Source organism: Odocoileus virginianus, chromosome 14 (assembly GCF_023699985.2).
Source record: "Odocoileus virginianus isolate 20LAN1187 ecotype Illinois chromosome 14, Ovbor_1.2, whole genome shotgun sequence".
Classification (NCBI taxonomy): domain Eukaryota; kingdom Metazoa; phylum Chordata; class Mammalia; order Artiodactyla; family Cervidae; genus Odocoileus; species Odocoileus virginianus.
In genome coordinates, this window is record NC_069687.1 from 28,715,906 (window position 1) to 28,737,270 (window position 21,365).

Sequence of the window (21,365 nt, forward strand, 5' to 3'; positions counted from 1 at the left end):
CTGATGCTGAAACTCCAATACTCTGGCCACCTGATATGAGGAGCCAACTCATTGGAAAAGATCCTGATGCTGGGAAAGATTGGATGGCAAGACGAGAGGGGGGTGACAGAGGATGAGATGGTTGGATGGCATCACTGACTCAATGGGCATGAGTTTGAGCAAACTCAGGAAGATAGTGAAGGACAGGGAATCCTAGTGTGCTGCAGTTCATGGGGTCACAAAGAGTCAGACACGACTTAGCAACTGAACAACAACAATGCCGATGGATATCATCTGAGGACCACTGACATACAGGTCACTCACCAGGTCAGAAAACCAGCATCCTAGCCACTGACTGTCACCTCAGCCCTTTGGTTTTCTCCTTGGTCACCTGTATCAAGAGGGGTTGGATCAGCTGATGACAGACAAAGGTCCTTTGAGCTCTGCATCATGCCAACAGTTTGAGCTCTTGAATGTACTGGGGCTGTGCCTCTCTGCCTTACCAAGACTAGATTCGGGGCATGTACTGTTTTTCTCACTTAGGACTCTCCTCTACCCACTGCCTCACCTTGTCCTTGGTCATTAGAAAGGGTAAGATGGTATAGAGAGGTCAGGTTCCAGTGAGAATTGTCTGGATGGCAGCTGTGGTGACAGTTGGTGGATTTCATTTCTCCTTGCTGGTTTTAGTAGATGCCACAGCTTACTCTAACCCAGAGTGGCATCCGCTTTAACTTTGAACAGATTGTAGGACATGAACAAATCAAATAACCCTTCATGGTTGTCTTGCTCGACCTCTGACAGCTTTAACTGAGGAGCTGAAGTCAGATGGGATCAGTCAAGGGTCATATTAGGACAGAATCAAATTTCCCAGAAGTTATGCCCCATGCCCTGAGAACTGGCATATGTGGATACAACTTTGGTAGGCCACATTCCGTTCCTAGCTCTTCCTCTCTCCATGGTGTGGTCATTTGCTCCTGGTCTTCCAAGGGAGGTTGTTAAGGGAAGGGCAGGTGCCCACGATGGCTGGAACTCAGTTTTGCATAGAGGTCATGGACTAAATTTTCCCATGGGCCAATCTGAGGCTTCCATTTTAGAGCTGGGTCTGCACAGGCAATACTAAATGAGTCCCAGAATAATCAACTGTATAGTTCAGTCCAAACTTAGAATCTCATCTGTCCAATGTAAAGATAACTGAAGCCAAGCTAAGTGTTGACCTTGAATTGTTTGGGGAGCTTGTTCTATTTGCTAAACAACGATCAACCTGAGGGTAAACCCCCAAAGAACTATAAAAAAAATCCCTAACCATTCTAAAATTAAAAACAATTAAAATTTTAATAGTTGCTGTAAGTGACCACTAAGTTGTCAAGGGAAAAATACTCTGGATGTTATTTGACAAATTTGGATTTTATTACCATGAAACTTATGACCGACTCTCAAGACTTTCAATAAATGGCCTGGGAAGAAGCTGAATTTCCTCGCTGTGGGAGAGGTCAGGGTGACAAGGTAAATAGGACTGTGGCTCAAACCCTGAGCTCCACTGCAGGCCAATAGAAAGGAGGGTAGAAAGTCTAATTACTTATGTACAGGAAAATTCTGCTGTGAGCCTGACACTCTCACCTTATGTATAATAGTCTCAGGTGAAGTCTCACTTGCTAATTGGCCACCCTGAGGGTTCACACCCCATTTCTTGGCAGAACTGTAATAACTTAAAGTGTAATGAGGTCTTGGATTACTAGGGCCACCTTGTCTTATAAAATACTCTGCAAAACACTTAGCAGAACGCAGCATCATAAACACCTCCAAACACAACGGCAGATGTTCTGGACAGCCAGTATGTTTGGAGATACATCTGTATCTATTTTTCAGTGACATTTATTACTTAAATGTTGTATAGACTGTCAAGGATAAGCTAGCTTGAGATACATGTATCCTCTGTAAGCAGTCTCTATTAAGAAGACAAAAAAAAAAAAATTAGGATGAATAGTAGCTCCATTCTGTTTCCGGCAAAGTAGACCAAAGTCTGGAAAAATCAGAGGGCCTTCAAACCACAACCCAGAGGAGAGCAAACCCAAATACTTGCTCTCTCCAAACCACACTAGAGGATGGAACTTTCCCTTGGGACTCCTTTTCCCAGACGTTCATTTTATTTCCGGTGAGAACCAAATCAATAGAGACCCCAATTAAGAACTATACTGAACTCTGCCACAGTTTAAAATGAAAGAAAACAAATACTTAGGATGTGGCTGACACATATATCTCTTACTTAGTTAAGGAAAATGACAATAGACATATTTAATATCAGCTAATGATATATACATGTTTGCTTTCATTGATTAGCTGCTATAAGCCACCATCGCTAGCCCAAGCAAACCTAACGCTTCATGTGGCACTCCAGCCCCTCCACGCTCTGGCCTCCCTGCTCCAGGTTTACACCTCACTGTTCCCTTCCATCCACATGGGCCATCTCCCCCCAAACCTCCCTGTCCCCTTGATTCCTTTCAGCTTTTGTGCCTTTGTAAATACTCACAAGGCTGCCTTTCTACCTAGAACACTCCCACACCCTGCTGGCTGCTTGTCCAAATCAGAGGCTTCACCATGTCTCCTAAAGGCCTGCTCTTCTGCTGGGTCCTCTGCGAGTCTCCAGCTAGATGCTCCTGCCCGTCCCCTGAGTGGTGTGGGTACCATCCTAGGTCCTCTCCCAGATTCCAGGCATAGCGATAGTAATAACAAAGGAAGAAAACAACTGACTTCTCTGAAACCCACAAGTACTTTACCTGTGTTAGCTCCCTTAATCTTTTCAGCAGCCTCTTGGCAGAGAGGTACTGTCCTGCTTTCTTTACAGTTCTGGAGACTGGGGCTCAGAGGTCTAAATCCTTGCCCAAGGTCACAGAGCTAGGAAATGTGAAAGCTGGGATTCAGATGCAGGTGGTCGGATTCCCGTGCCAACAAGATAAATTCCTGGTCCAGGCTGCTTTTCTCTTGAGCAGACATTGTATCCGGGTCATCTTTGCCTCTGCTGCAGTATTGAATTCAGCCCCTAGTAATTGCTGGATAAACAGTGAGTGATTTACTGTATCTATAGGAGATGATGAGTGTTAACTAAACTCATTTCACAATATTTATGTCAAATCTTTATGCTGGACTCTTGAAACTTACACAGTGAGATATGTCGATTACATCTCAATTAAACTGGAAAACAAAGATACAGCCCCTCAAAGAATGAATGCATGAACGCAAGTGGGATAAGCTAGCTCTTCTTTGGTTCTTGGCTCCCATGACCTGTAAAGCAGGCCCTCTGCTCTCCTGTGCACTCGAGGAGCACACACGGAAGCACATTCATTGAATCCTGGCCCTGGCACAGCTTTTCCTTTATAATGTTTGTCCAGTGATAACATGAACCCATGACAGGTCTAGAAATGTGCTACAACTCCTCTTCACTAAAAAAAATTAACACAAAGCTATGGGATAAGCATATTGCTTTCAGGATTAGCCTTAGCCTTTTTTTTTTTTCTTTAACATATTCCCCAAAAAAGGTCATTTGTTTCTTTTTCTTTTCATTTTTAAATGGAGAAATGTTAAGAATTTAGGAATGCAGACACAGATGAAATTACAATGTCTTTCCAAATGCCAACAAAAATGCTCCGAGTCTGATGAGATTCCCTGTGGCATGAGTTTGTTTAAAAAATCCTGTCAATTCATTTTCTTGTTTTTGTTGGCGGACAGAGGTATTTTAAATAACCAACTGGAGCTCCTTGCATCTCATCTTCTAGGTATTGCTGGGCAGGTGTCCATAGATGCCAACGGAGACCGGTATGGGGATTTCTCTGTGATTGCCATGACGGACACAGAAGCGGGCACCCAGGAGGTAAGCAGATGGGACCTCCACCCCAGCCTCCTCTGCTTGTTGAGATTCCAAGGAATGTATTTGTCCTGGTGTCCAAACAGCTGCCCCCAAAGCAGCCTCCAAATAAAAATGAGCTGAACACCAGAAGTTTCCAAGTGAGGGGACTTCCTTCTGGCTGAGGGTATCAGGGAAGGCTTCAGGAAGTGGTTCCTTGTTTATCCTAAGTGGGGACATCCTTCCTTTCAAGTGGCCGAGAATCACACTTCAGTCCTAAGATGCAGAACAGCATCACTGAATGAGAGACTAAAAGTGAATTTGTGTATTTATTTCCTCCCTTAAAATTTGAAAAAAAAAGATTTTTTTTTGGCAAGGGGTGGTTACAAACTGGATCATGCATTAGTATTTCAAAGGATGATGGAGTTTCAGGATAGCATCACTAGAAAGGAAAGGACATAGAGATGAGTCTCTGACACTTACTGGGGTACAAGCTCTCTGCCTCAGCTTCCTCGGCCGTAACAAGGAGATCGTCATATCCCCCTTGCTGACCTCACATGTGGTCACAAGAACCAGATGAAATGGAACCTGAAGTATTATATAAATTTTGTATGATAAATATATAGATAAAGAGGATGCGAATACACCGTGTTTGAGGTCAGATGACGCAGTCCCTTCTTTAATTCTCTGATGGCTCTCAGCCAGGGTTGATGACTGCTGTCATACTTCATGTGACCTGGCATGAAGGACTTGGCTGTTCTTCTCTTTGTCCACATGGACCTGGCCTCTGTGGGAGGGGCCAGGCCACCAGGATCTGTACTGGTTACCTTTGCTATAAGATCTTTTACCCTCGATGGTCTGAGTCTCATGTATATTCCAGTCTCTCCCCTATAGAAGGTGGCTAGTAATAGTCTATAATAGAGAGGGTCATGGTGAGGACTCAGGCATGAATGTGTGTAAAGTACTTGGTATGTGCTCAGTACATACCAGTGATTGTTGGAGTTTGGTGATTATCTAGAATTCTTTTCATTCCAACATGAGAGCCTGTGGGGCCTCTTTCAGGAGAGAGAAGGCAGGGGGTATCACTGTCCCCCAGAAGCAGGGTGCCGCTGAGACAGTAGGGAAGTGGATCCTGTGAACCTGGGTGCGAAGGTAGCGCTAGATCAGGGATCGGTAGCTGATGAAACAGTTGTTTAAACCGGAAGCTGAGGGTAACCCTTGAACTGAGCCATAAAAGAATACTGATTTTTCAGGGGTCACAGGAACTAACTGAAAAGAGTTCAGCTTGGAGGTGGGGTGCAAATAGGATGTATTCAACAGAGAGGAGAAGGTAACTCTCAAAGTCAAGATGGAGAAGAGCCTTCTAACCAGAAGAAGATGAAGTGGAAGGTTCCTAAAGAGGCTCTCTGATGCTTGAATTCTGTGTCAAGCTCACTGAGCAGTGTGAGGCCTACTTAGCCCGGGAATAAGATGGGTCGTGACCTCTCTCTTCCTGGAACAAACTGGGGCCTGACAGATGGCTGATCTGCAGGGGGGAGGGGCAGCACTCTCTCCCAGGAGCAAGGGGAAAGCCATACCTTCCGAGGTTACTGCTTTCTGTATAACCACCTTCCCCGCCATGGGGAGCCCGTGCTTCCTAAATTATGCTCACTTTACAAGCACTGTTGGCACCTTGATTTACGAAGATTTCAGAAACACACCATTGTAGTCAGGCTGGAGGGTCTGGGGTCGTACTCTGGGCCTCCTTTGCAAACAAAGAACTTCACCTTTCAGTTTGTGCATTTTTTTTTCTTTTATATAGGTTATTGGTGATTACTTTGGAAAAGAAGGTCGTTTTGAAATGCGGCCAAATGTCAAATATCCTTGGGGACCTTTAAAACTGAGAATAGATGAAACCAGAATGGTGGAACACACGAACAGCTCTCCTTGCAAAGCATGTAAGTTTAGAGACTTAATTTGCTCTGTGTTTCATCTGCAGTGTCTGTAATAACACAGGGGTCATTCTGGAGCTCCTGTTCTGAAAGAGCAGATTGCTGTCTCTGATGTGGAAAAACCCATGGCAATAGTTCACAACCAGCATCCACCTTCATCAGAGGTTTCTAGGTTCTTCTTCTCTTCTATCCTTTTCCAAGATGATAGAAGGCATCTTCCTATTTTTACATCTCCTACTATAATCTCTTGGTATTTGAGGTTTTAAACTTTTAGGGAAAATTAAAATATCAAATACTAAATGTCACTCACTATTCATCTATTGTTTCAAAGTTTGTATTTATTCTCTTACCCACCCAGAACCAAATAATGTTCCCTAGACACCTAAAAATTTACAAATTAGCAAGTAAGTGTAAAATATGTTATTTATGAGCAGCCTTTGTCATAAATGTAGAGGCAAGTGGAGGTTCTTATAAGAAGCTTACAAACAGGAATGTGGTTGGAAATCATTGCTCTAGAAAGACCCTTTCATAATCAAAGTGGGGGAGAGAATTAAGTGAGTATCGACCTTGCAAGGAAGTGGTTCACTTTAATATCTGGTGGTTCGGACAGTAAACAATCTGCCTGTGATGAGGGAGACCTGGGTTTGATCCCTGGGTCGGGAAGTTCCCCTCGAGGAGGGCTTGGTAACCCACTCCAGTATTCTTGCCTGTTGAACCCCCATGGACAGAGGAGTCTGGCAGACTACAGAGTTGGACATGACTGAGCGACTTTCACTCACTCATGCAGTCACTCACTCATTCTCACTCACTCACGCACTCACTCATTCACTCATGTGTGCTCCTTATGTTTTGGAAACAGTCTTCAAACTGCGTTGTATCTGTGTATATGCAATAAGTGGAAAGGCATAAATATATTAAGAACACAGTCTCTGGAGTTATTGGGCCTGGATTTGAAATCCCATCGTGTTCACTTACTGTGACCTCAGGATCATTTCTTCATTTCTTTAAACCTCAGTTTTCTCATAAGTAAAATGAAAGAAATGTACCCAACTCTCAGGAATGCTTTGAGGATTAAATACAAGAATGTGTTAAAGACTGTGTCCTAAACTCCTTCTACACAAGCTAGCTATTTATCATTTTTATGTAATATCTGGGACACTACAGAACTTGATTGTTTCAAATTGTTACATTTTCACAAAGCTATATAAGACATTTTGACATGAAACTCTGGTTTTAGTGAGAGAACATCTAAAAACAGAACATTAACCCAATAGATTTTTCACCAAATCTCCCAGCACTTGAAAGTGTCACCATTCATCTGTGAAAATGAGAAGAGCCGGCTCAGTCCCATGGTCCAGGTGGTTGTCCTCTCTGGCTGGAAACTCAAAAGTATCTGCATAGATCTGAAAACTTCAGTTTCCAGTTGTCCTCAAATTCTTCTTGAACCTGCTTTGTTCCCGTTGTGCTCACTGTTTTTGTAACAATTTGTTCATCTAGTATTTTCTTAAGTGCTTTTAAGTTTTGCACTTGGTAAAAAAAGAAACCCATGCAAAATCACCACCATCACCACCACCACGACCACTGCCATCACCACCATCTCCACCGCCATCACTACCACCACCACCAACACCATGACCACGACCACCACCACGTGACCACCATTGCTACCATGACCATGACCACCACCACCACGCCATCACTGTCACCACCGCCACCACCACACCATGACCACCACCACCATGACCACCACTGCCACCACCACCACCACCACGACCACCACCACCATGACCCCAACTACCACCACTGCCACCACCATGACCACCACCAACACCATGACCACAACCACCACCACCATGACCACAACTACCACCACTGCCACCACCATGACCACCACCAACACCATGACCATGACCACCACCACCATGACCACAACTACCACCACTGCCACCACCATGACCACCACCACCACCACGACCATGACCACCACCACCATGACCACAACTACCACCACTGCCACCACCATGACCACCACCACCACCACGACCATGACCACCACCACCACCGCAACAATGAACAGGATTGCCTAGAAAAAATTTCTTAAAAAAAAAGGAAAATTGGAAAATTTGCTTCAAGTGGTAAACCATGAAATATCTTCTAATGAATGAAAATTTTCAACAAATGAAAAGTCAGAGTGAGGCATTTCTAGCTATTTTTCAAAATGAACTCAGATTATCTATGTTTCTTTTTCAAGCAGGTGGCCTAGAAGAATCAGCAGTGACAGGAATCGTTGTGGGGGCCTTACTAGGAGCTGGTTTGCTAATGGCCTTCTACTTCTTCAGGTTAGGACTGCTTTATAAAGTTTTAAAATTTACTCTCCTTAATTGCCTTTGTCATTTGCCTTTGCACGATCCTCCTTGTGACTTGTCCATGTCTTGCTCTTACCCAAAAAGCAAGGGAGTAAAAAGAGCTAAACTTTCCATTGGTGTGACTTTGGTTTGGTGGTCAGGGGGTTAGCATACCAGGCAGTGGGGCAGGGTTTCTACTATATCCCACTGTGGGCCACAGAGCTATTGCAGTCTTTTGCTCACAGATATTCTGACCTGAATTCCTCCCACCCACCACATGCATAAGTGGAGACAGAATCTGGACAAAGGGGAAATCAACTTCCCCAGTCTCAGGCTTCCTCCAATTCAGAAATAGGTGGTGAGTTCACCTTTTGGAGAGAGGGAAGTGACTCTGAGCAGTCTGCACTCTCAGGAGGTCTGTGCTCAGTCTTTGAGAGCCCATATGCTTCGTGACCACTGTGGTTAAGCCCTCAGTCTTATACACTTGTAATATTTATGTGTGTTCAAGATACTGATAGTTTCACCTCTTGAGGGCTGTCCATTCCTTTGTAATCTTTGGGGGTCAAGTTTGCGGCTTATTAAGTCACTGGACCATGATTTTTTCATTTATGCATGGCAGTGTAACTCTGGGTATGTATGACTCTTTGTAGGAACAATTGCATTCCTGTATACTTCATCTGATCTTTATCTAGGGCATATCCTGGGAGCTGGGGGGAGTAATGTGGCAGAACAGACAGGACTTAACCCACAAGGCACCCAGGGAAGAACGGAAAGGCTTGTTCTGTGGTATTGGGGAAGCAGGCCAATTTTCCTCCTTGAATAAGGGCAGTACGCCTTGGGGCATCCCACTTTAATCTCTGACCAGGGCTTCATATTCTGTCACTTCTCATTTATCAACCCAAACCCAGATGTCCCTTGAGGGCATTCTTTGTAAGAGAAACCATAGTATTTTGTAGCCAAGTGAGGTTTTATTACTACATTCACTTTCCCTCTACCCAGGAAGAAATACAGAATAACCATTGAGAGGCGAAACCAGCAAGAAGAAAGCAACGTTGGAAAACATCGGGAGTTACGGGAAGATTCCATCAGATCCCACTTTTCGGTGGCTTAAAAGGAAGCCTGTTCTTTTGGCTTGAGATTCTTTAAGGAGATAGATGGGATGAAAGACATCAATGGAACAGAAGGGGCGCTCTTGAAAAACTCATTCTTTTAAGCAGTTAGTCATTTTGTTATAAAATTTCTTTAGAAGCTCAGGAACTATTATTAATCACCATATGCCTGCTGGCCTCTCATCTCATGACAAACAAATACAAGAATATAGCATCACTGCTAAATGTTGATACTGTTTCAAGGGCATATGATTAGATTTATGTTCTGAAAGTCTGAGGTCTCCATATCTTGATGGCGTTTGGGGGCATTTTACACAAGGTTATAAAATGTGTTTTACTTAAGTGAGATGTTTTATAGCTAGAATAAAATCATTTTTACAAGTAGGATATTATTGAAAAGAATTTAACCCCAAGAAGAAGAAAATGTCACGAAAAACCTCAAGGTTGGAAATGCATCATTCCTCTCTCTAGGGCTAGTGGAGGGATCGGAGGTCAAGGACTGCTCTATCTGATGTATGCATTCAGGTCCTGACTTTATCTTGAAAAATAATTTCCCCCACCTCTTTCAGTGTCTTGTAACAGCTACTCTGAAAAGTTGTAACTATGAATGAAATAAGAGGATTTATGCAGAAAAAGCAAATCTAAAATATTTCATTTTTTTAAAATAGAAAAAAGCCCTATTTCACACTAACATTTTATTTTTCAAGTATTTTAATCTTATATTTTGCTATTAGAAAATGTGTCTATTTTTTCATTTTGAAGATTAAATTTCACTTATATTTTAAAAACATGGGTAATGTGTATAGCAAACCAATAATGATGAAAGATGCCTCTCTTTTTTTCTCCTTGTTTCCCTCTTCCCTGTGGCCATAGCCCAATATGAATTGCTGCTTTAACTACAGAGATCTAGAAATGTATTCAGATTGTAGACTCTACAGGAAAACATCAATTTACTTGTTTTAAATGCAAGCTATTTTAGGGATAGTCTCCTTCCAGTTCTGGCCAAATGACGAGTATCAGGATCAAGGATGAAATTTATTAGAATTAAATCAGATTTTATAAAGGGAGGCAGCCTTTTTTTTCTCAAGAAGAACTTTATAGAGAGTTAGAACTTGGCAGTAAACGTAGAAATGATAATTTAATTAATGACATTTTACCAAAATTGACAATTATGATTTTGGTTAAAAGCGACTATGTTCCCTTTTAGTAAACTCCACAGAACTTTGCAGTCATCCACTAATAACTTGTGTAACAGGGGTTGGGTATGGATATCAGGAATTGGGCAAGGTTGAATAAGTACTTACCAAATCTCAACTTTGCACGTAGTACTCTGTGTATAGGTTTAAGCTTAGGTTGCCACTTTTATGTATAATTTGTGGAGAAAACAGACAGTGAGGGAAGAATGGGAAGTTGCCAGATCAGTGTACTATCTTATAATGATGTCATGAAGGTCTTTCCTCAATAATGTTTTGAGCATCTGGAAAATAGTGTTAAAGATTATCTTAATGTTACCATCTAACAGGAGGAAAATAGGACAGTTTAAGAAAATAAGGGGATATAGAAATTGGAGCCATTGCTAGGTAGTGATGGAAGTTGTGGTTTACTTTGGTAATGGAGGTGGAGGTGGGGCATGTGAGAACTGCGTGTCCTGGAAGTTGGCCTGAGCTTGCTTCCCTGGGGGCGTCCGTCTCTTCTATTTCAGCTAGTCACAGTGAATGGATTATTTCCGTGTAAGGCACATTTCCCCTATATTGTTTAAAAATGGAATTCATGCAGCTGGAGAACATGATAAAAGGATGAACTCTGATCAACTGAAAGAGCTATGTTGTAGCTCTCCATGCTGAGTGCAGTGGAAAAAGTGCTGAGATCAAAACAGGAGGGAAAAAGAAGGCAAGAGAGGCCAGCTCCAGAAATTCTAACATAGGAAGAGAGCTTGGGAAGTGAAATCCAGGAAAGCAAAGTGTGTAACATCTCAGGACTGCTCAGCATGGGAACAGAATGGAAGGGTTGCATTTGTCTTATTTTTGTGAATTGAGTTTATTTCTCTCTATTTTTATTTTTCAGTGGTATTTTCCATATATTTTAGAAGTACTCATTTTCCATTATCTTGTGTTTGTAAAAAAACATTTAAATTTGAGCCTATGTACTAATTACAGGGAAAAAAAATGCTCTACCTGGTTGCAGTCTTTGGGTGGAAACATTTGTAACCTTTCTAGAATTTTTATAGAGGGTGATTAACTCTTAATATTTTTTTATTTTTTAAATTATGAAAGCATGATAACACATTTATAGGTGACTTGGAAAATACAGAACAAAGTTACATGTAGTTCCACTATATATTACAATTATTTTTTAAGTAGATAAATTAAGATTTTTAGTTGGAGTTTCAATATAAAATTCTCAAAAATTAATAGAATGAATATACAGAGAAGTAGGCGGATATAGTAGACCTGAAAAGCACTATGAACCAATTCTACATAATTAGGATTTATACAATTTTCACACAACAGTAGGATGCAAATTCTATTCAAGTTCCCATAGACTCTATACTAGGAGACATTGGAACACAGCCAGGGACATGAGACCAGGTGCAAAAATTTGATGGTCTAGAGATATTGAAATCATGCAGAATATGTTCTCTTCTACTGTGGAATTATATTAGAGATCAATATCAAAAGATATTTGAATATAACAACTCTAGTATTTTTAAAGCAGATATCTTTTATTTCTCTTTCAGGTAGAAGAATAGTAGTAAACTTAATATTATGATTCCCACATAAAATCTTAAAAGTTTTAAAGGATAATTTAGTCTTTTAAAAATGGTAGAGCCAATCATAAGATTTATGATATGTGGATGCCATTCTCTTCCAATCTTAAAGCAATTCTACAGTTCTTGAGGTTGATTGCTTATTTACACATCTGTCGTCTATCCTTTCTTCCATGAAATTGTCATATAAGTTATAAAACCCTATTAAGTTTTGAAAAGTTGGAAAACCTTTGCTAAAGGTGTAGGTGTTTGCTCAACTTTACCCTGGTTTAAGACTTCTGGAGATTTATAACTCAGGATTTAATTTTCTAACTGCTAACATCTTTGACAACTAGTCATTCATACTTTGCCAGTAGCCACATATCATATAGTAAGATAAACAAGACTTTAGTTGTTGAATCATTTTATAAATTATTATCCTGAAATCCAGGGTGTTCAGATTCCAAAAGGGGATACTTTATCAGTATTTTCTCATCTGGTCTAACATAAGTTGACATAGATACAGGTGAAAATGAGTATATACTTTTAGTGTATTGACTTGTGGTATTGGAAATAAGTCTAGGTTTTTATGGTCATCATCATCATTTTAGAATTTTTTCTTTGCTGGACTCAGAAATAAAAGCTTCCTCTAAATGATCACTTCTATCCAGGAAGAACTTCCTGTATAGAGTATGTATCTGCCCCCACAGGTTCCCCGAGGAAATCCGTGTAAACACTCATTTCTCAGAAGAACCATCAGCTTGTCCTTTCCTGAACCACAGACATAGTTTTGCAGGCTTTAAAATGGTTCTTGACTCCAGGGAGGGGAGAAACATGGAAAGTTGATGCCTTCTTTTCTCCTCTTCCTTAAATTCAAAGACTTGGAATGTTAGTCACGTCTCCCTGCTCACAGGATCCTGGGATCACTCACTAATTCAAAGCTCCTGTGCCTTTTGCGCCCATAACTGACCACTTCCCTTTGGTTGCTGCTGATTTTGGGAATGTGATATTTGTCCTTGACCATGGAATTAAGGCCATTGTATAGACCTTAAACAGAGACAGGAATTCAGAGTAGGTCCAGTGGCCTTACCACCTTCTTGTGAGTGAGCATGAAGTGTCTTTTTGTGAAAGTCTCTTTGGGAAACCAAATAGAATATTATGCCACTGGTATTCGGGGAGTGCCTGTAAATGAAAGGAATACATACCTATACTTTTTGGGACACAAAGCATTCAGATCCTGAGTGGATGCAGTCATAAAACCAAACACCAAATAAAATCAAGTCCCTTTCATGGGTTTTGTTTAGTTATGCCCTGTGGTTCAGTGCTTCATGAGAAAGCTGAGGGTAGGCTGAATTCCCTCCTTAGTGAAAAAACAGGAAACTAATAATATGGAATATGTTTTGGGAGCAGTGTGAAAACAGAGTAAGATGGTGCTCTTCAGAGGAACCTGTTTCTTTTTCAGTGCATCTTTAGAACTACCTATAATTCAAAATCATCTATTGATCCACCTTTAGAACCACCTATAATTCAGCTCCTCTCCCATGAGAAGAGTCAGGATCAAGCTCTTCCAAAAGAAATGGAAGAGGGAAGTGTTGCCAGCTGCCCCCATATTTACCGCCCCTCTCCCCTCCCCCATCCACTGTCCATCATGGCTCCAAAGATGCAGCAGCTTCATGCCATGCAGGTAGCAGCCTGTGAGTAGGACCTCCATACTTCCTCAAAAGGCAGAACGAAGACATGTATGTGCTGGCTATAAGAATGTGGCTGACTTTTAATCAGAACCCTTACGTAACTTGGCCATGTGCTCCTGGGGTAGTACAAGCCTCTGATGTGCATAACTCCAACAAAACTGGATTCAGTTTTCAGCGTGGAGCTCGTACAAATGTCTCTTGCAGGCGTGCCCCCATAGCTAGACTCTAGGATTAAAATGACTTTCAAGAGGTGCCGGATTGGAGTTTGTTCAGATTTCTCATTAACCACTAATGTTCATTCATACCAAAGGCAAAGAAATTTTAAACCAGCTGATGCTGTTAATGTTCATATTTTAAGCTACTTCAAACACAGTAAAAGGGTTTCAATGGGAGCCAAGGCTCAGAAGTAAAAATCCATATGTTATAATAGCTCTTTGATGTACTAGGCGGTGATTCCCAGGGGACATATTTGAACAAGCAGAATTAAGAGTTAGCAAAAAGTGCTGCATTGCTTTGAGTCACATGTTTAAAGACCTAAATTTCTATGTGCAAGGAATAAAGGGCCCATTCACCAGCGTAAGTCACAACATAGGCTACCGGAGTGTTTTTTATTTGCTGGGAGAACAAAGCTGTTATAGCACATAATACCAGGACAGAGAAGGTTGAGAAACAGGCACATTTGGATTTTGAGACAGGATGTCCTATTTATTATTCATTGTCAAGATCTTAAATTGTGTAGTGTGGTGTGTCTTACAAGATAGCAATGAGGTACCCTTACTGCCCTGGAGATGCTGTGAGTTTGCAGATCTTTCTGCTGAATCCTGGGAATCTGAGCACTGTTCCCTGTGCATGGTGAAAAATTGCATCCAAGAGGACACAGAACAGACATTGTGGGCAGTTACTTCTGCAGCCCTTGTCTTCTGGGCCATATTATTCATCAGTAATTTACATATTGGACTACCAAACATTATACACTTACCATGAGTCTGGTAGAAAAATGAAAGTAAAAAGTTGACAGCTACATACAGTTTATTATTCTAATGTAAGTAGAACTATCTGCATATAATGTGATTTAATTTATTGTTGTTTTGTGTAGAAAATGAAAATTAATGACTGTGGATAGAACCCCTGTTTTGTATAATATATTTTCTTTCTGGTGCAAATTGGTCATTGACGATATCTTCATTTGGTGTTTGGATATAAATGTGTATGTGTTCTTGTAAGTGTTTCTGTTAAGCAAGAATGCCACATGCTCACAGGATAACAATGTGTTCTCATTAAAAAATACATCCCACTGAAACTTTTTCCTGTTTATAATTCAACCAACATATGCTGCAAATATTCATATTCTCTGAGGACTTTCTGTTCTCCTAGGACCAGTTTAGAGAAAGTGGAAGTGTTAGTCGTTCAGTCATGTCCGACTCTCTGTGACCCTGTGGACTGTAACCTGCCAGATTTCTCTGTCCATGGGATTCTCCAGGCAAGAATACTGGAGTGAGTTGCCATGCCCTCCTCCAGGGTGTCTTCCCAACCCAGGGATCGAACCCTGGTCCCCTGCATTGCACGTGGATTGTTTACTGTCTGATTCACCAGTGAAGCCACAGTTTAAGTAGAAGAATATTCAGCAGATGTGATGAATTGGGCTCTCTGAGGGATACCCATGAAAAAACTCAAGAATTTCTTCCCAGAAAAGGGAAATTTGCAGAAATAAGAAGAGAATGTAATATTGAAATGAGGAGTAAACACTGAATTGTCAGGTAAGAGAAGAAATCTTTGCGAATGATATTTGAAGTCTCTGTAGCTTGAGAACACTGCATAGCTATGTGTTGGCCCCATTGACTCATTATTATGTCCCTTGCCCACTTTGACAGGGTCCAAGGTCAGTTCTGTCACTCTAAAGTGCTTCTCAGGCTCTAGTGTACTGAACAAGTCAACAGCCTCAAGCATCTGCAGGCACCTCTGGTTTGTAAAAAGTTGCTTCACTCCTGGGAGGTTAGTCATGATTTATGTTAAGCCTGAGAAATACATAGTCATTCTAGGGCTGGATCAATGTGCCCCAGGTCCTGCTTCTGCTGCTGCCGCCACTGCCAGTGAGGTCCCCTGGCAATGCCATCAATGTCACTCACACTGGGTACCAGAGTTTGAGCAGATTCTGCAGCAGGTGGGGGCATGGGAATGGGAAGCCAGGATATGGGTGGGCATTGCAGGAATGAAGGGTGAGGCCAGGAAACCTCCAAGAAACATAGGTTGTCTCAGTCCATTCAGGCTGCTGCAACAAAATACTGTGACATGGGGCTTACACGACAGAAATGTATTTCTCATAGTTCTGGCAGGTTTGGTTCCTGGTAAGGGCTTTCCTCCTGGTTTATAGATAGCTTCCTTCTTCTTGTGTCCTCACATGGCCTCTTTTGTGTGTGTATGTGTGTGTGCGTGTGCACGCACATGCATGTGTAGAGAAACAGAGAAAGGGAGGGAGGGAAAAAGAGAATGGGAAAGAGGGAGGCTCTTTGGTGTTTCTCCCCATGAGGACACTATTCCTATGATGGGGCCCCATCTTTATGACCTCATTTAATGTTAATTACTCCTTTGGAGGCTCCATCTCCAAATGTAGTCATACTGGGGGTTGGGACTTCAACATATGAATTTTGAAGAGGACACGCACATTCAGTCCATAACACAGTGTATTTCCACTACTTTCCTACATCACTTTGGAGACCATGGCTTTCCTGAATCTTTCCATTCTCATCCTGATCATTTTGAATTTCTTCATGAACACCCAACATCCCACAATAGGCCAAAGATGCCTCATGACTGTGGCTATTGGCGGGGTGTATGTCTCTGGAAGAAGCCTTGGGAGTTCTGCATACCATTGATTTAGGGCTTCATCTTAACCCTAAATCTTGGGCTTCTGAGGTTGATTTAAATAGCAGCTGCTATTGGGAGAGGTACCAATGGCTGTGCATCTCTAAAAGAATAGCAGCTTAATAAACCATCTCATCATCAAACGAGAACCAAGAAAAACAATTCCTTTTGGAGGCTTTATGGGCCCCTGACCGTTAAAGCTCCTGAAGCCATGTCATTTGCACTTCATAGATGAGGACACATGGAGCCGGATTCCTGGGGTTTATATCCGGGTTCTGACCCTTGTGGCCATGTCACCTGCGTAACAATGGTTCTGAGCTCACTGGGCTGCTGTGAGGACTTCAAACCTAAGCATGTGGTGAAGCTGTCAACAGAACGATCACCGCACTCTCCCGCTTCTTTGGATAAGAAGGCAAAACACTCAGCTGGCCATTTTTGAGGCTTTTCCAGACAATTTGGCTTGATGATATCTAGTCCTGCCCTCTTAGAGGATGAAATAAGAGATTGTGAAGAGAAAGAAGTCCCTTTTCTGTACACTGTCCCCCTGACAAAGGGTCCAGACAAGGCCTAGAGGGACAGTTACAGCCTCATGGCCTGCAAAGCTCTCACAGGGCAGGAGCAGTCACATTCAAGTCTGGGTTCTCCTCAGTTGGACCAATTGGACATGTGGACAGTTGGACATGTGGCTTCTGAGGTTGATGCCACACATGTCCTGCTTCCTGCCCCCCCGCCCCCCGAGAGGGCCCTGAGGACCCCTCCCTGGACTCAGCCCCCTGGGCCATGACACTAGCTTCTGGGTCAGTCAGAGCAGTCCCCGCCTCCCATCCCGCCAAGAAAAAGGACCCTCGTGTCCGGCAGGACGTCTTTCCCACCAGGGGCTGCCCTCTGCCCTGGTCTCCCTGCAAAGGCTGGGGTCTTGTCCCAAACGCAACAGCGGCACCTCATAAGTGTGTCAGTGGATGGGGGATTTGCCAGTGTAGACCAAAGGGGGTTCTTATTCCACTACCACTTCAGTTAGCCAAAGGGAGACCAGGCGTCGTGAAGGCTGGTGGAAAGTGACCTCATCAAAGCCCCAGAATTCCTGCTGCCTGTGGGGCTTCTCCCCCCAGGCCCAGGGCCCCAGAAACCAGATGAAGCCAGGGCGGTCTCCCCAAAGGCTGCCAAATGCGGGGAGTCAGCCAGGCCGGTCTGGGAGGCTGCATTCCAGGCTCCGTCACCTCCTCCACATCCCTCCTCTCAGGAGCCAGGGCAGGGCACCCTCTGGCAGGGGTGGGGTGGAGGAGGGGTGGATAGGCTCCATTAAAAGCTTGAGAAGCACAGCTGTGTGTGAGAGCTATACTCCCCTGGGGGGGCCAGCTTCAGTGCTGTCAAAGGTATTTGATGCTTTCAGACAAAAATCCAGCCAGAGACTATCTAAATAGAACTTGCCACCTGGTGTCTTAGTTGTGTAACCTTGATAGTGATTCTTGGCATTTTTATTCAGAAAGAAAATGAAGCATGTGCAAGAATGCGTGCCCGTCCCCATCCAATTCCAGTGGCTGTTTATGGAGAGCACCCTACAAGCCAAGCCTGCACCAAGCACCTGAACTGGGGTCATTTATTTCACCAGATGTGGTTATCCATATGTCACCCCCACGAAGCGAGACTGTGGTCATTCCCCTCACTTGTGTGTGTGTGTGTGTGTGTGTGTGTGTGTGTGTGCGCGCGCGCGCGTGTGTGTGAGTTGCTCAGTCGTGTCCTTCTTTGCAACACTATGGACTGTAGCCTGCCAATTCCCTCTGTCCATGAGATTCTCCAGGCAAGAATATTGGAGTGGGTAGTCATTCCCTTCTCCAGCGGATCTTTCTGACCCAGAGATTGAACCTGGGTCTCCTGCATTGCAAGCAGATTCTTTACTGTCTGAGCCACCAGAGAAGTCCCCTTGTTATTTTAGAGATGGGTAAACTGAGGCACAGAGAGGCTAAGTAACTTGCCGAAGGTCTCCTAGCTACTACACAGCAGGGCTGGGCTTTGAAGGCAGACTGATGACCCTATCAAGGACCATGCCAGCCTGCTGAATCTTGTGGCTGGTGATCACAATAAGTCTCCATCAGTAGACCTCATGCCCTCTTCATTACCTTCCATGTTCAGTCAAATTCCCTATCTCTTCTTCTCTGTTTTCTACTGCCATGAAGCAAGGCCTTTATAACCTCACCCCACATGAACAGGGAGAAGCCTCCTAACTCTTCTGATTTCTAAGCTCTCCCCTTTTAACTCATTTTTCTCACCATTGCCCTGTCAGTCTCCCTAAAATACTGCTGTGGTAACACTCCTGTCCTCTTTGATAACCTGTAATAACTCCCATCCTCAGAGGTTGATTGCATATTCTGTGCCTGGTGGCCCAGCCCTTCCCCTTCAGTCTCTCTCTACTGCCTTATTATTCACTACCTCTTGTTCAGTCAAATGGTGCTGAAATTGACTTGCTCAAATTGATTTACTTGTCATCTACTTAACATTCCTTGCGCTTTCCTGCCAACAATGTTTTATTCCCACTGTTCCTCCCACCTGGAGAATGCTTTGCTTTCTAACTGGGTCGATGCATCCTTCACCTACAGGTTACATCCCAGGTCCTCAGTAAGCTCCCTCATCCACCCTCGCTAGGCTGAGCTCCATCCTATTCTGTGACATTTATTGTCTCAGGGGTTATGAATGGGTGGTCTGCAGATGTGTTGTGTTAGGCCAGTCAATGTTTAGACAGGGGGAAAAAAAAAAGAAATTTGAGTGTTTTGAGATGGGAGAAACGCTCTCCAGTTTGCTGGATCCCTGCACTCTTGGTTTTCTTACATCCAGTTTTCTTGGGGCTTGCAAACTCCTCTTGTACAGTTAATCGGGCAACCGCATGGAGCTTCCCTTCTACTGCCACCTTATCTTTTCAGCATCATAACTTCCAAGTTGCTGGTCTTCAAAGAATTCTTGGATTTGTTTCTCTTCCTTTACTATCTTTGTCAAGTACTAGGTGACTCTGAAATAAAAGATCTCCTGCCCCAGGGGAATTATTACCCCCAAAAGATTCCGTGTAGTTTTGCAATGTTAATATTTAATACATAATGTTTCTGCTTTATGAAATTTTTAAAAACTGGGATATTCTTAAATGGTCTCCCACAAGGAGGACTCTAGAGCTTAAATTCCTGCTTTTCTGTTACTAACTGTGGGGCCCGGCAAACCTCACTAGCTGTGAGGCCTTCCCAAACCTCAGTTTCCTCTTTTGTACAATAAGTAGAATAATAACCACTTCATCGGGTTCACGTGGCACTTGATATGACCAGAAGCTCAATAAATCAAAACTGCTACTATCTTTATGAGGCAGCCTTAACATCTCAAGTTCTTGGGTTCCTGGGGTCAAGCCTGGCCATAAACTGAGACCATGGGGTCTTTTGGCACGGACCTTTCCTGGTGGCTCAGATGGTGAAGAATCTGCCTGCAATACAAGAGACTCATGTTTGATCCCTGGGTCAGGAAGATCCCCTGGAGAAGGGAATGGCAACCCACTCCAGTATTCTTGCCTGGAGAATTCCATGGACAGAGGGGCTTGGTGGGCTACAGTCCATAGGGTCACAAAGGTCAGACAGGACTGAGTGACTAAGTGCGCGCACGTGTGCACGCACGCACACACACAAATACACACACACAGTGTGAGACTAAATCTTGTCTTCTGGGCCAGCCTCCCCTCATCTCCCTTGTGCATCCCAGGAGCCTGAAGATATCCGTTGGGTAAATCCTCACTGGCAGATTCTTTTAAGGGCCAAACAAAACCTGTGTCCCACCACAGGTTTCTGATAGTTCATCTTTGCCTTCCTTTGAGTGATCCCTCACATTCTGACTAGTTGGGATTAACAAGTTATCTTCAAACCAAAACTGTTGGCAGAACAAACCTCTCAGACTGAAGCTCTTTTCTTCAAAGGTTTCATAGCTGTTTCTCCAAACCAGTCTCCAATGCTGAACTTAGAGCAGCTAAGTTTAAAAAGGCTTAGAGGTTTCAATATGATGGTTTGGAAGGATACAGTAAGTGGAGTGGAGTTGACATATTGTTGCATGATTGTCACTATCCTGACTGTTGTTATTATGATAAGCTGATCAGTAGCGATCTGTCTTACTATAGAAGCTGCTTCTAAAGTAACTAAACAGTAAACTCAGGTCTAGAAACCAGAGCTTCAAAAGTCTATTGTACTTTTTACACTAGCAGATGAAAGATACCCCATGCCCTAAAAAGAACCTTGAATGTTAAGATGAATTTTCCAGCTTAATAACAGCCCTGGTGAGAGTTCTGCCCTGAAGGGTCTGCTGGGAGATCAAAGATTTTGATTCTTTTAATGGAAATCCGTAAAATATGAATATGTTTTTGTGATCTCAGCTAAGATTCCCAGTTGTCCCTCAGTATTTTGGTGAGGTTGTGTATGCATTGCAAATTGGAGGATTGTTGCTGAAGCTGAAGTCCAATACTTTGGCAACCTGATGCAAAGAGCTGAATAATTGGAAAAGAACCTGATGCTGGGAAAGATTGAGGGCAGGAGAAGATGTGGGTGACAGAGGATGAGATGGCTGGATGGTATCATGGACCCAATGAACATGAGTTTGAGCAAACTCTGGGAGATAGTGGAGGACAGAGGAGCCTGGTGAGCTGCAGTCCATGGGGTTGCAAAGAGTAGGAGAGTCAGACAGGACTTAATGACTGAATGACAAAAGAGATGGGATTTTTGAGAGGGAATCAGCATTAAATGAGAGGTGAGGGTACAGCCCCTATGACGGGATTAGTGCCCTTAATTCCACTCTTTTACCAAAAAAAAAAAAAAACCCAAAAAACCTCTCTTTTTCATCTCCCCAGTAC

The 21,365-nt window shown here is 43.0% G+C and overlaps 1 protein-coding gene across 2 annotated transcripts in view; it reads left to right on the forward strand.

Annotated features, from left to right (window-relative positions):
• The window catches only part of NPR3 (natriuretic peptide receptor 3), a 68,957-nt gene extending 59,371 nt beyond the window's left edge, over positions 1 to 9,586 (forward strand). The window contains exons 5-8 of one of the 2 annotated variants that reach the window (XM_020907649.2): positions 3,750 to 3,844; positions 5,619 to 5,754; positions 8,000 to 8,087; positions 9,093 to 9,586. In XM_020907649.2, coding sequence (XP_020763308.1) covers positions 3,750 to 3,844; positions 5,619 to 5,754; positions 8,000 to 8,087; positions 9,093 to 9,204 — 431 coding nt within the window. In that variant the 3' untranslated portion in view covers positions 9,205 to 9,586. The remainder of the gene's footprint in view (positions 1 to 3,749; positions 3,845 to 5,618; positions 5,755 to 7,999; positions 8,088 to 9,092) is intronic. The other variant, XM_020907723.2, reaches the window with a different exon arrangement.
• Positions 9,587 to 21,365: the final 11,779 nt, after the last annotated feature.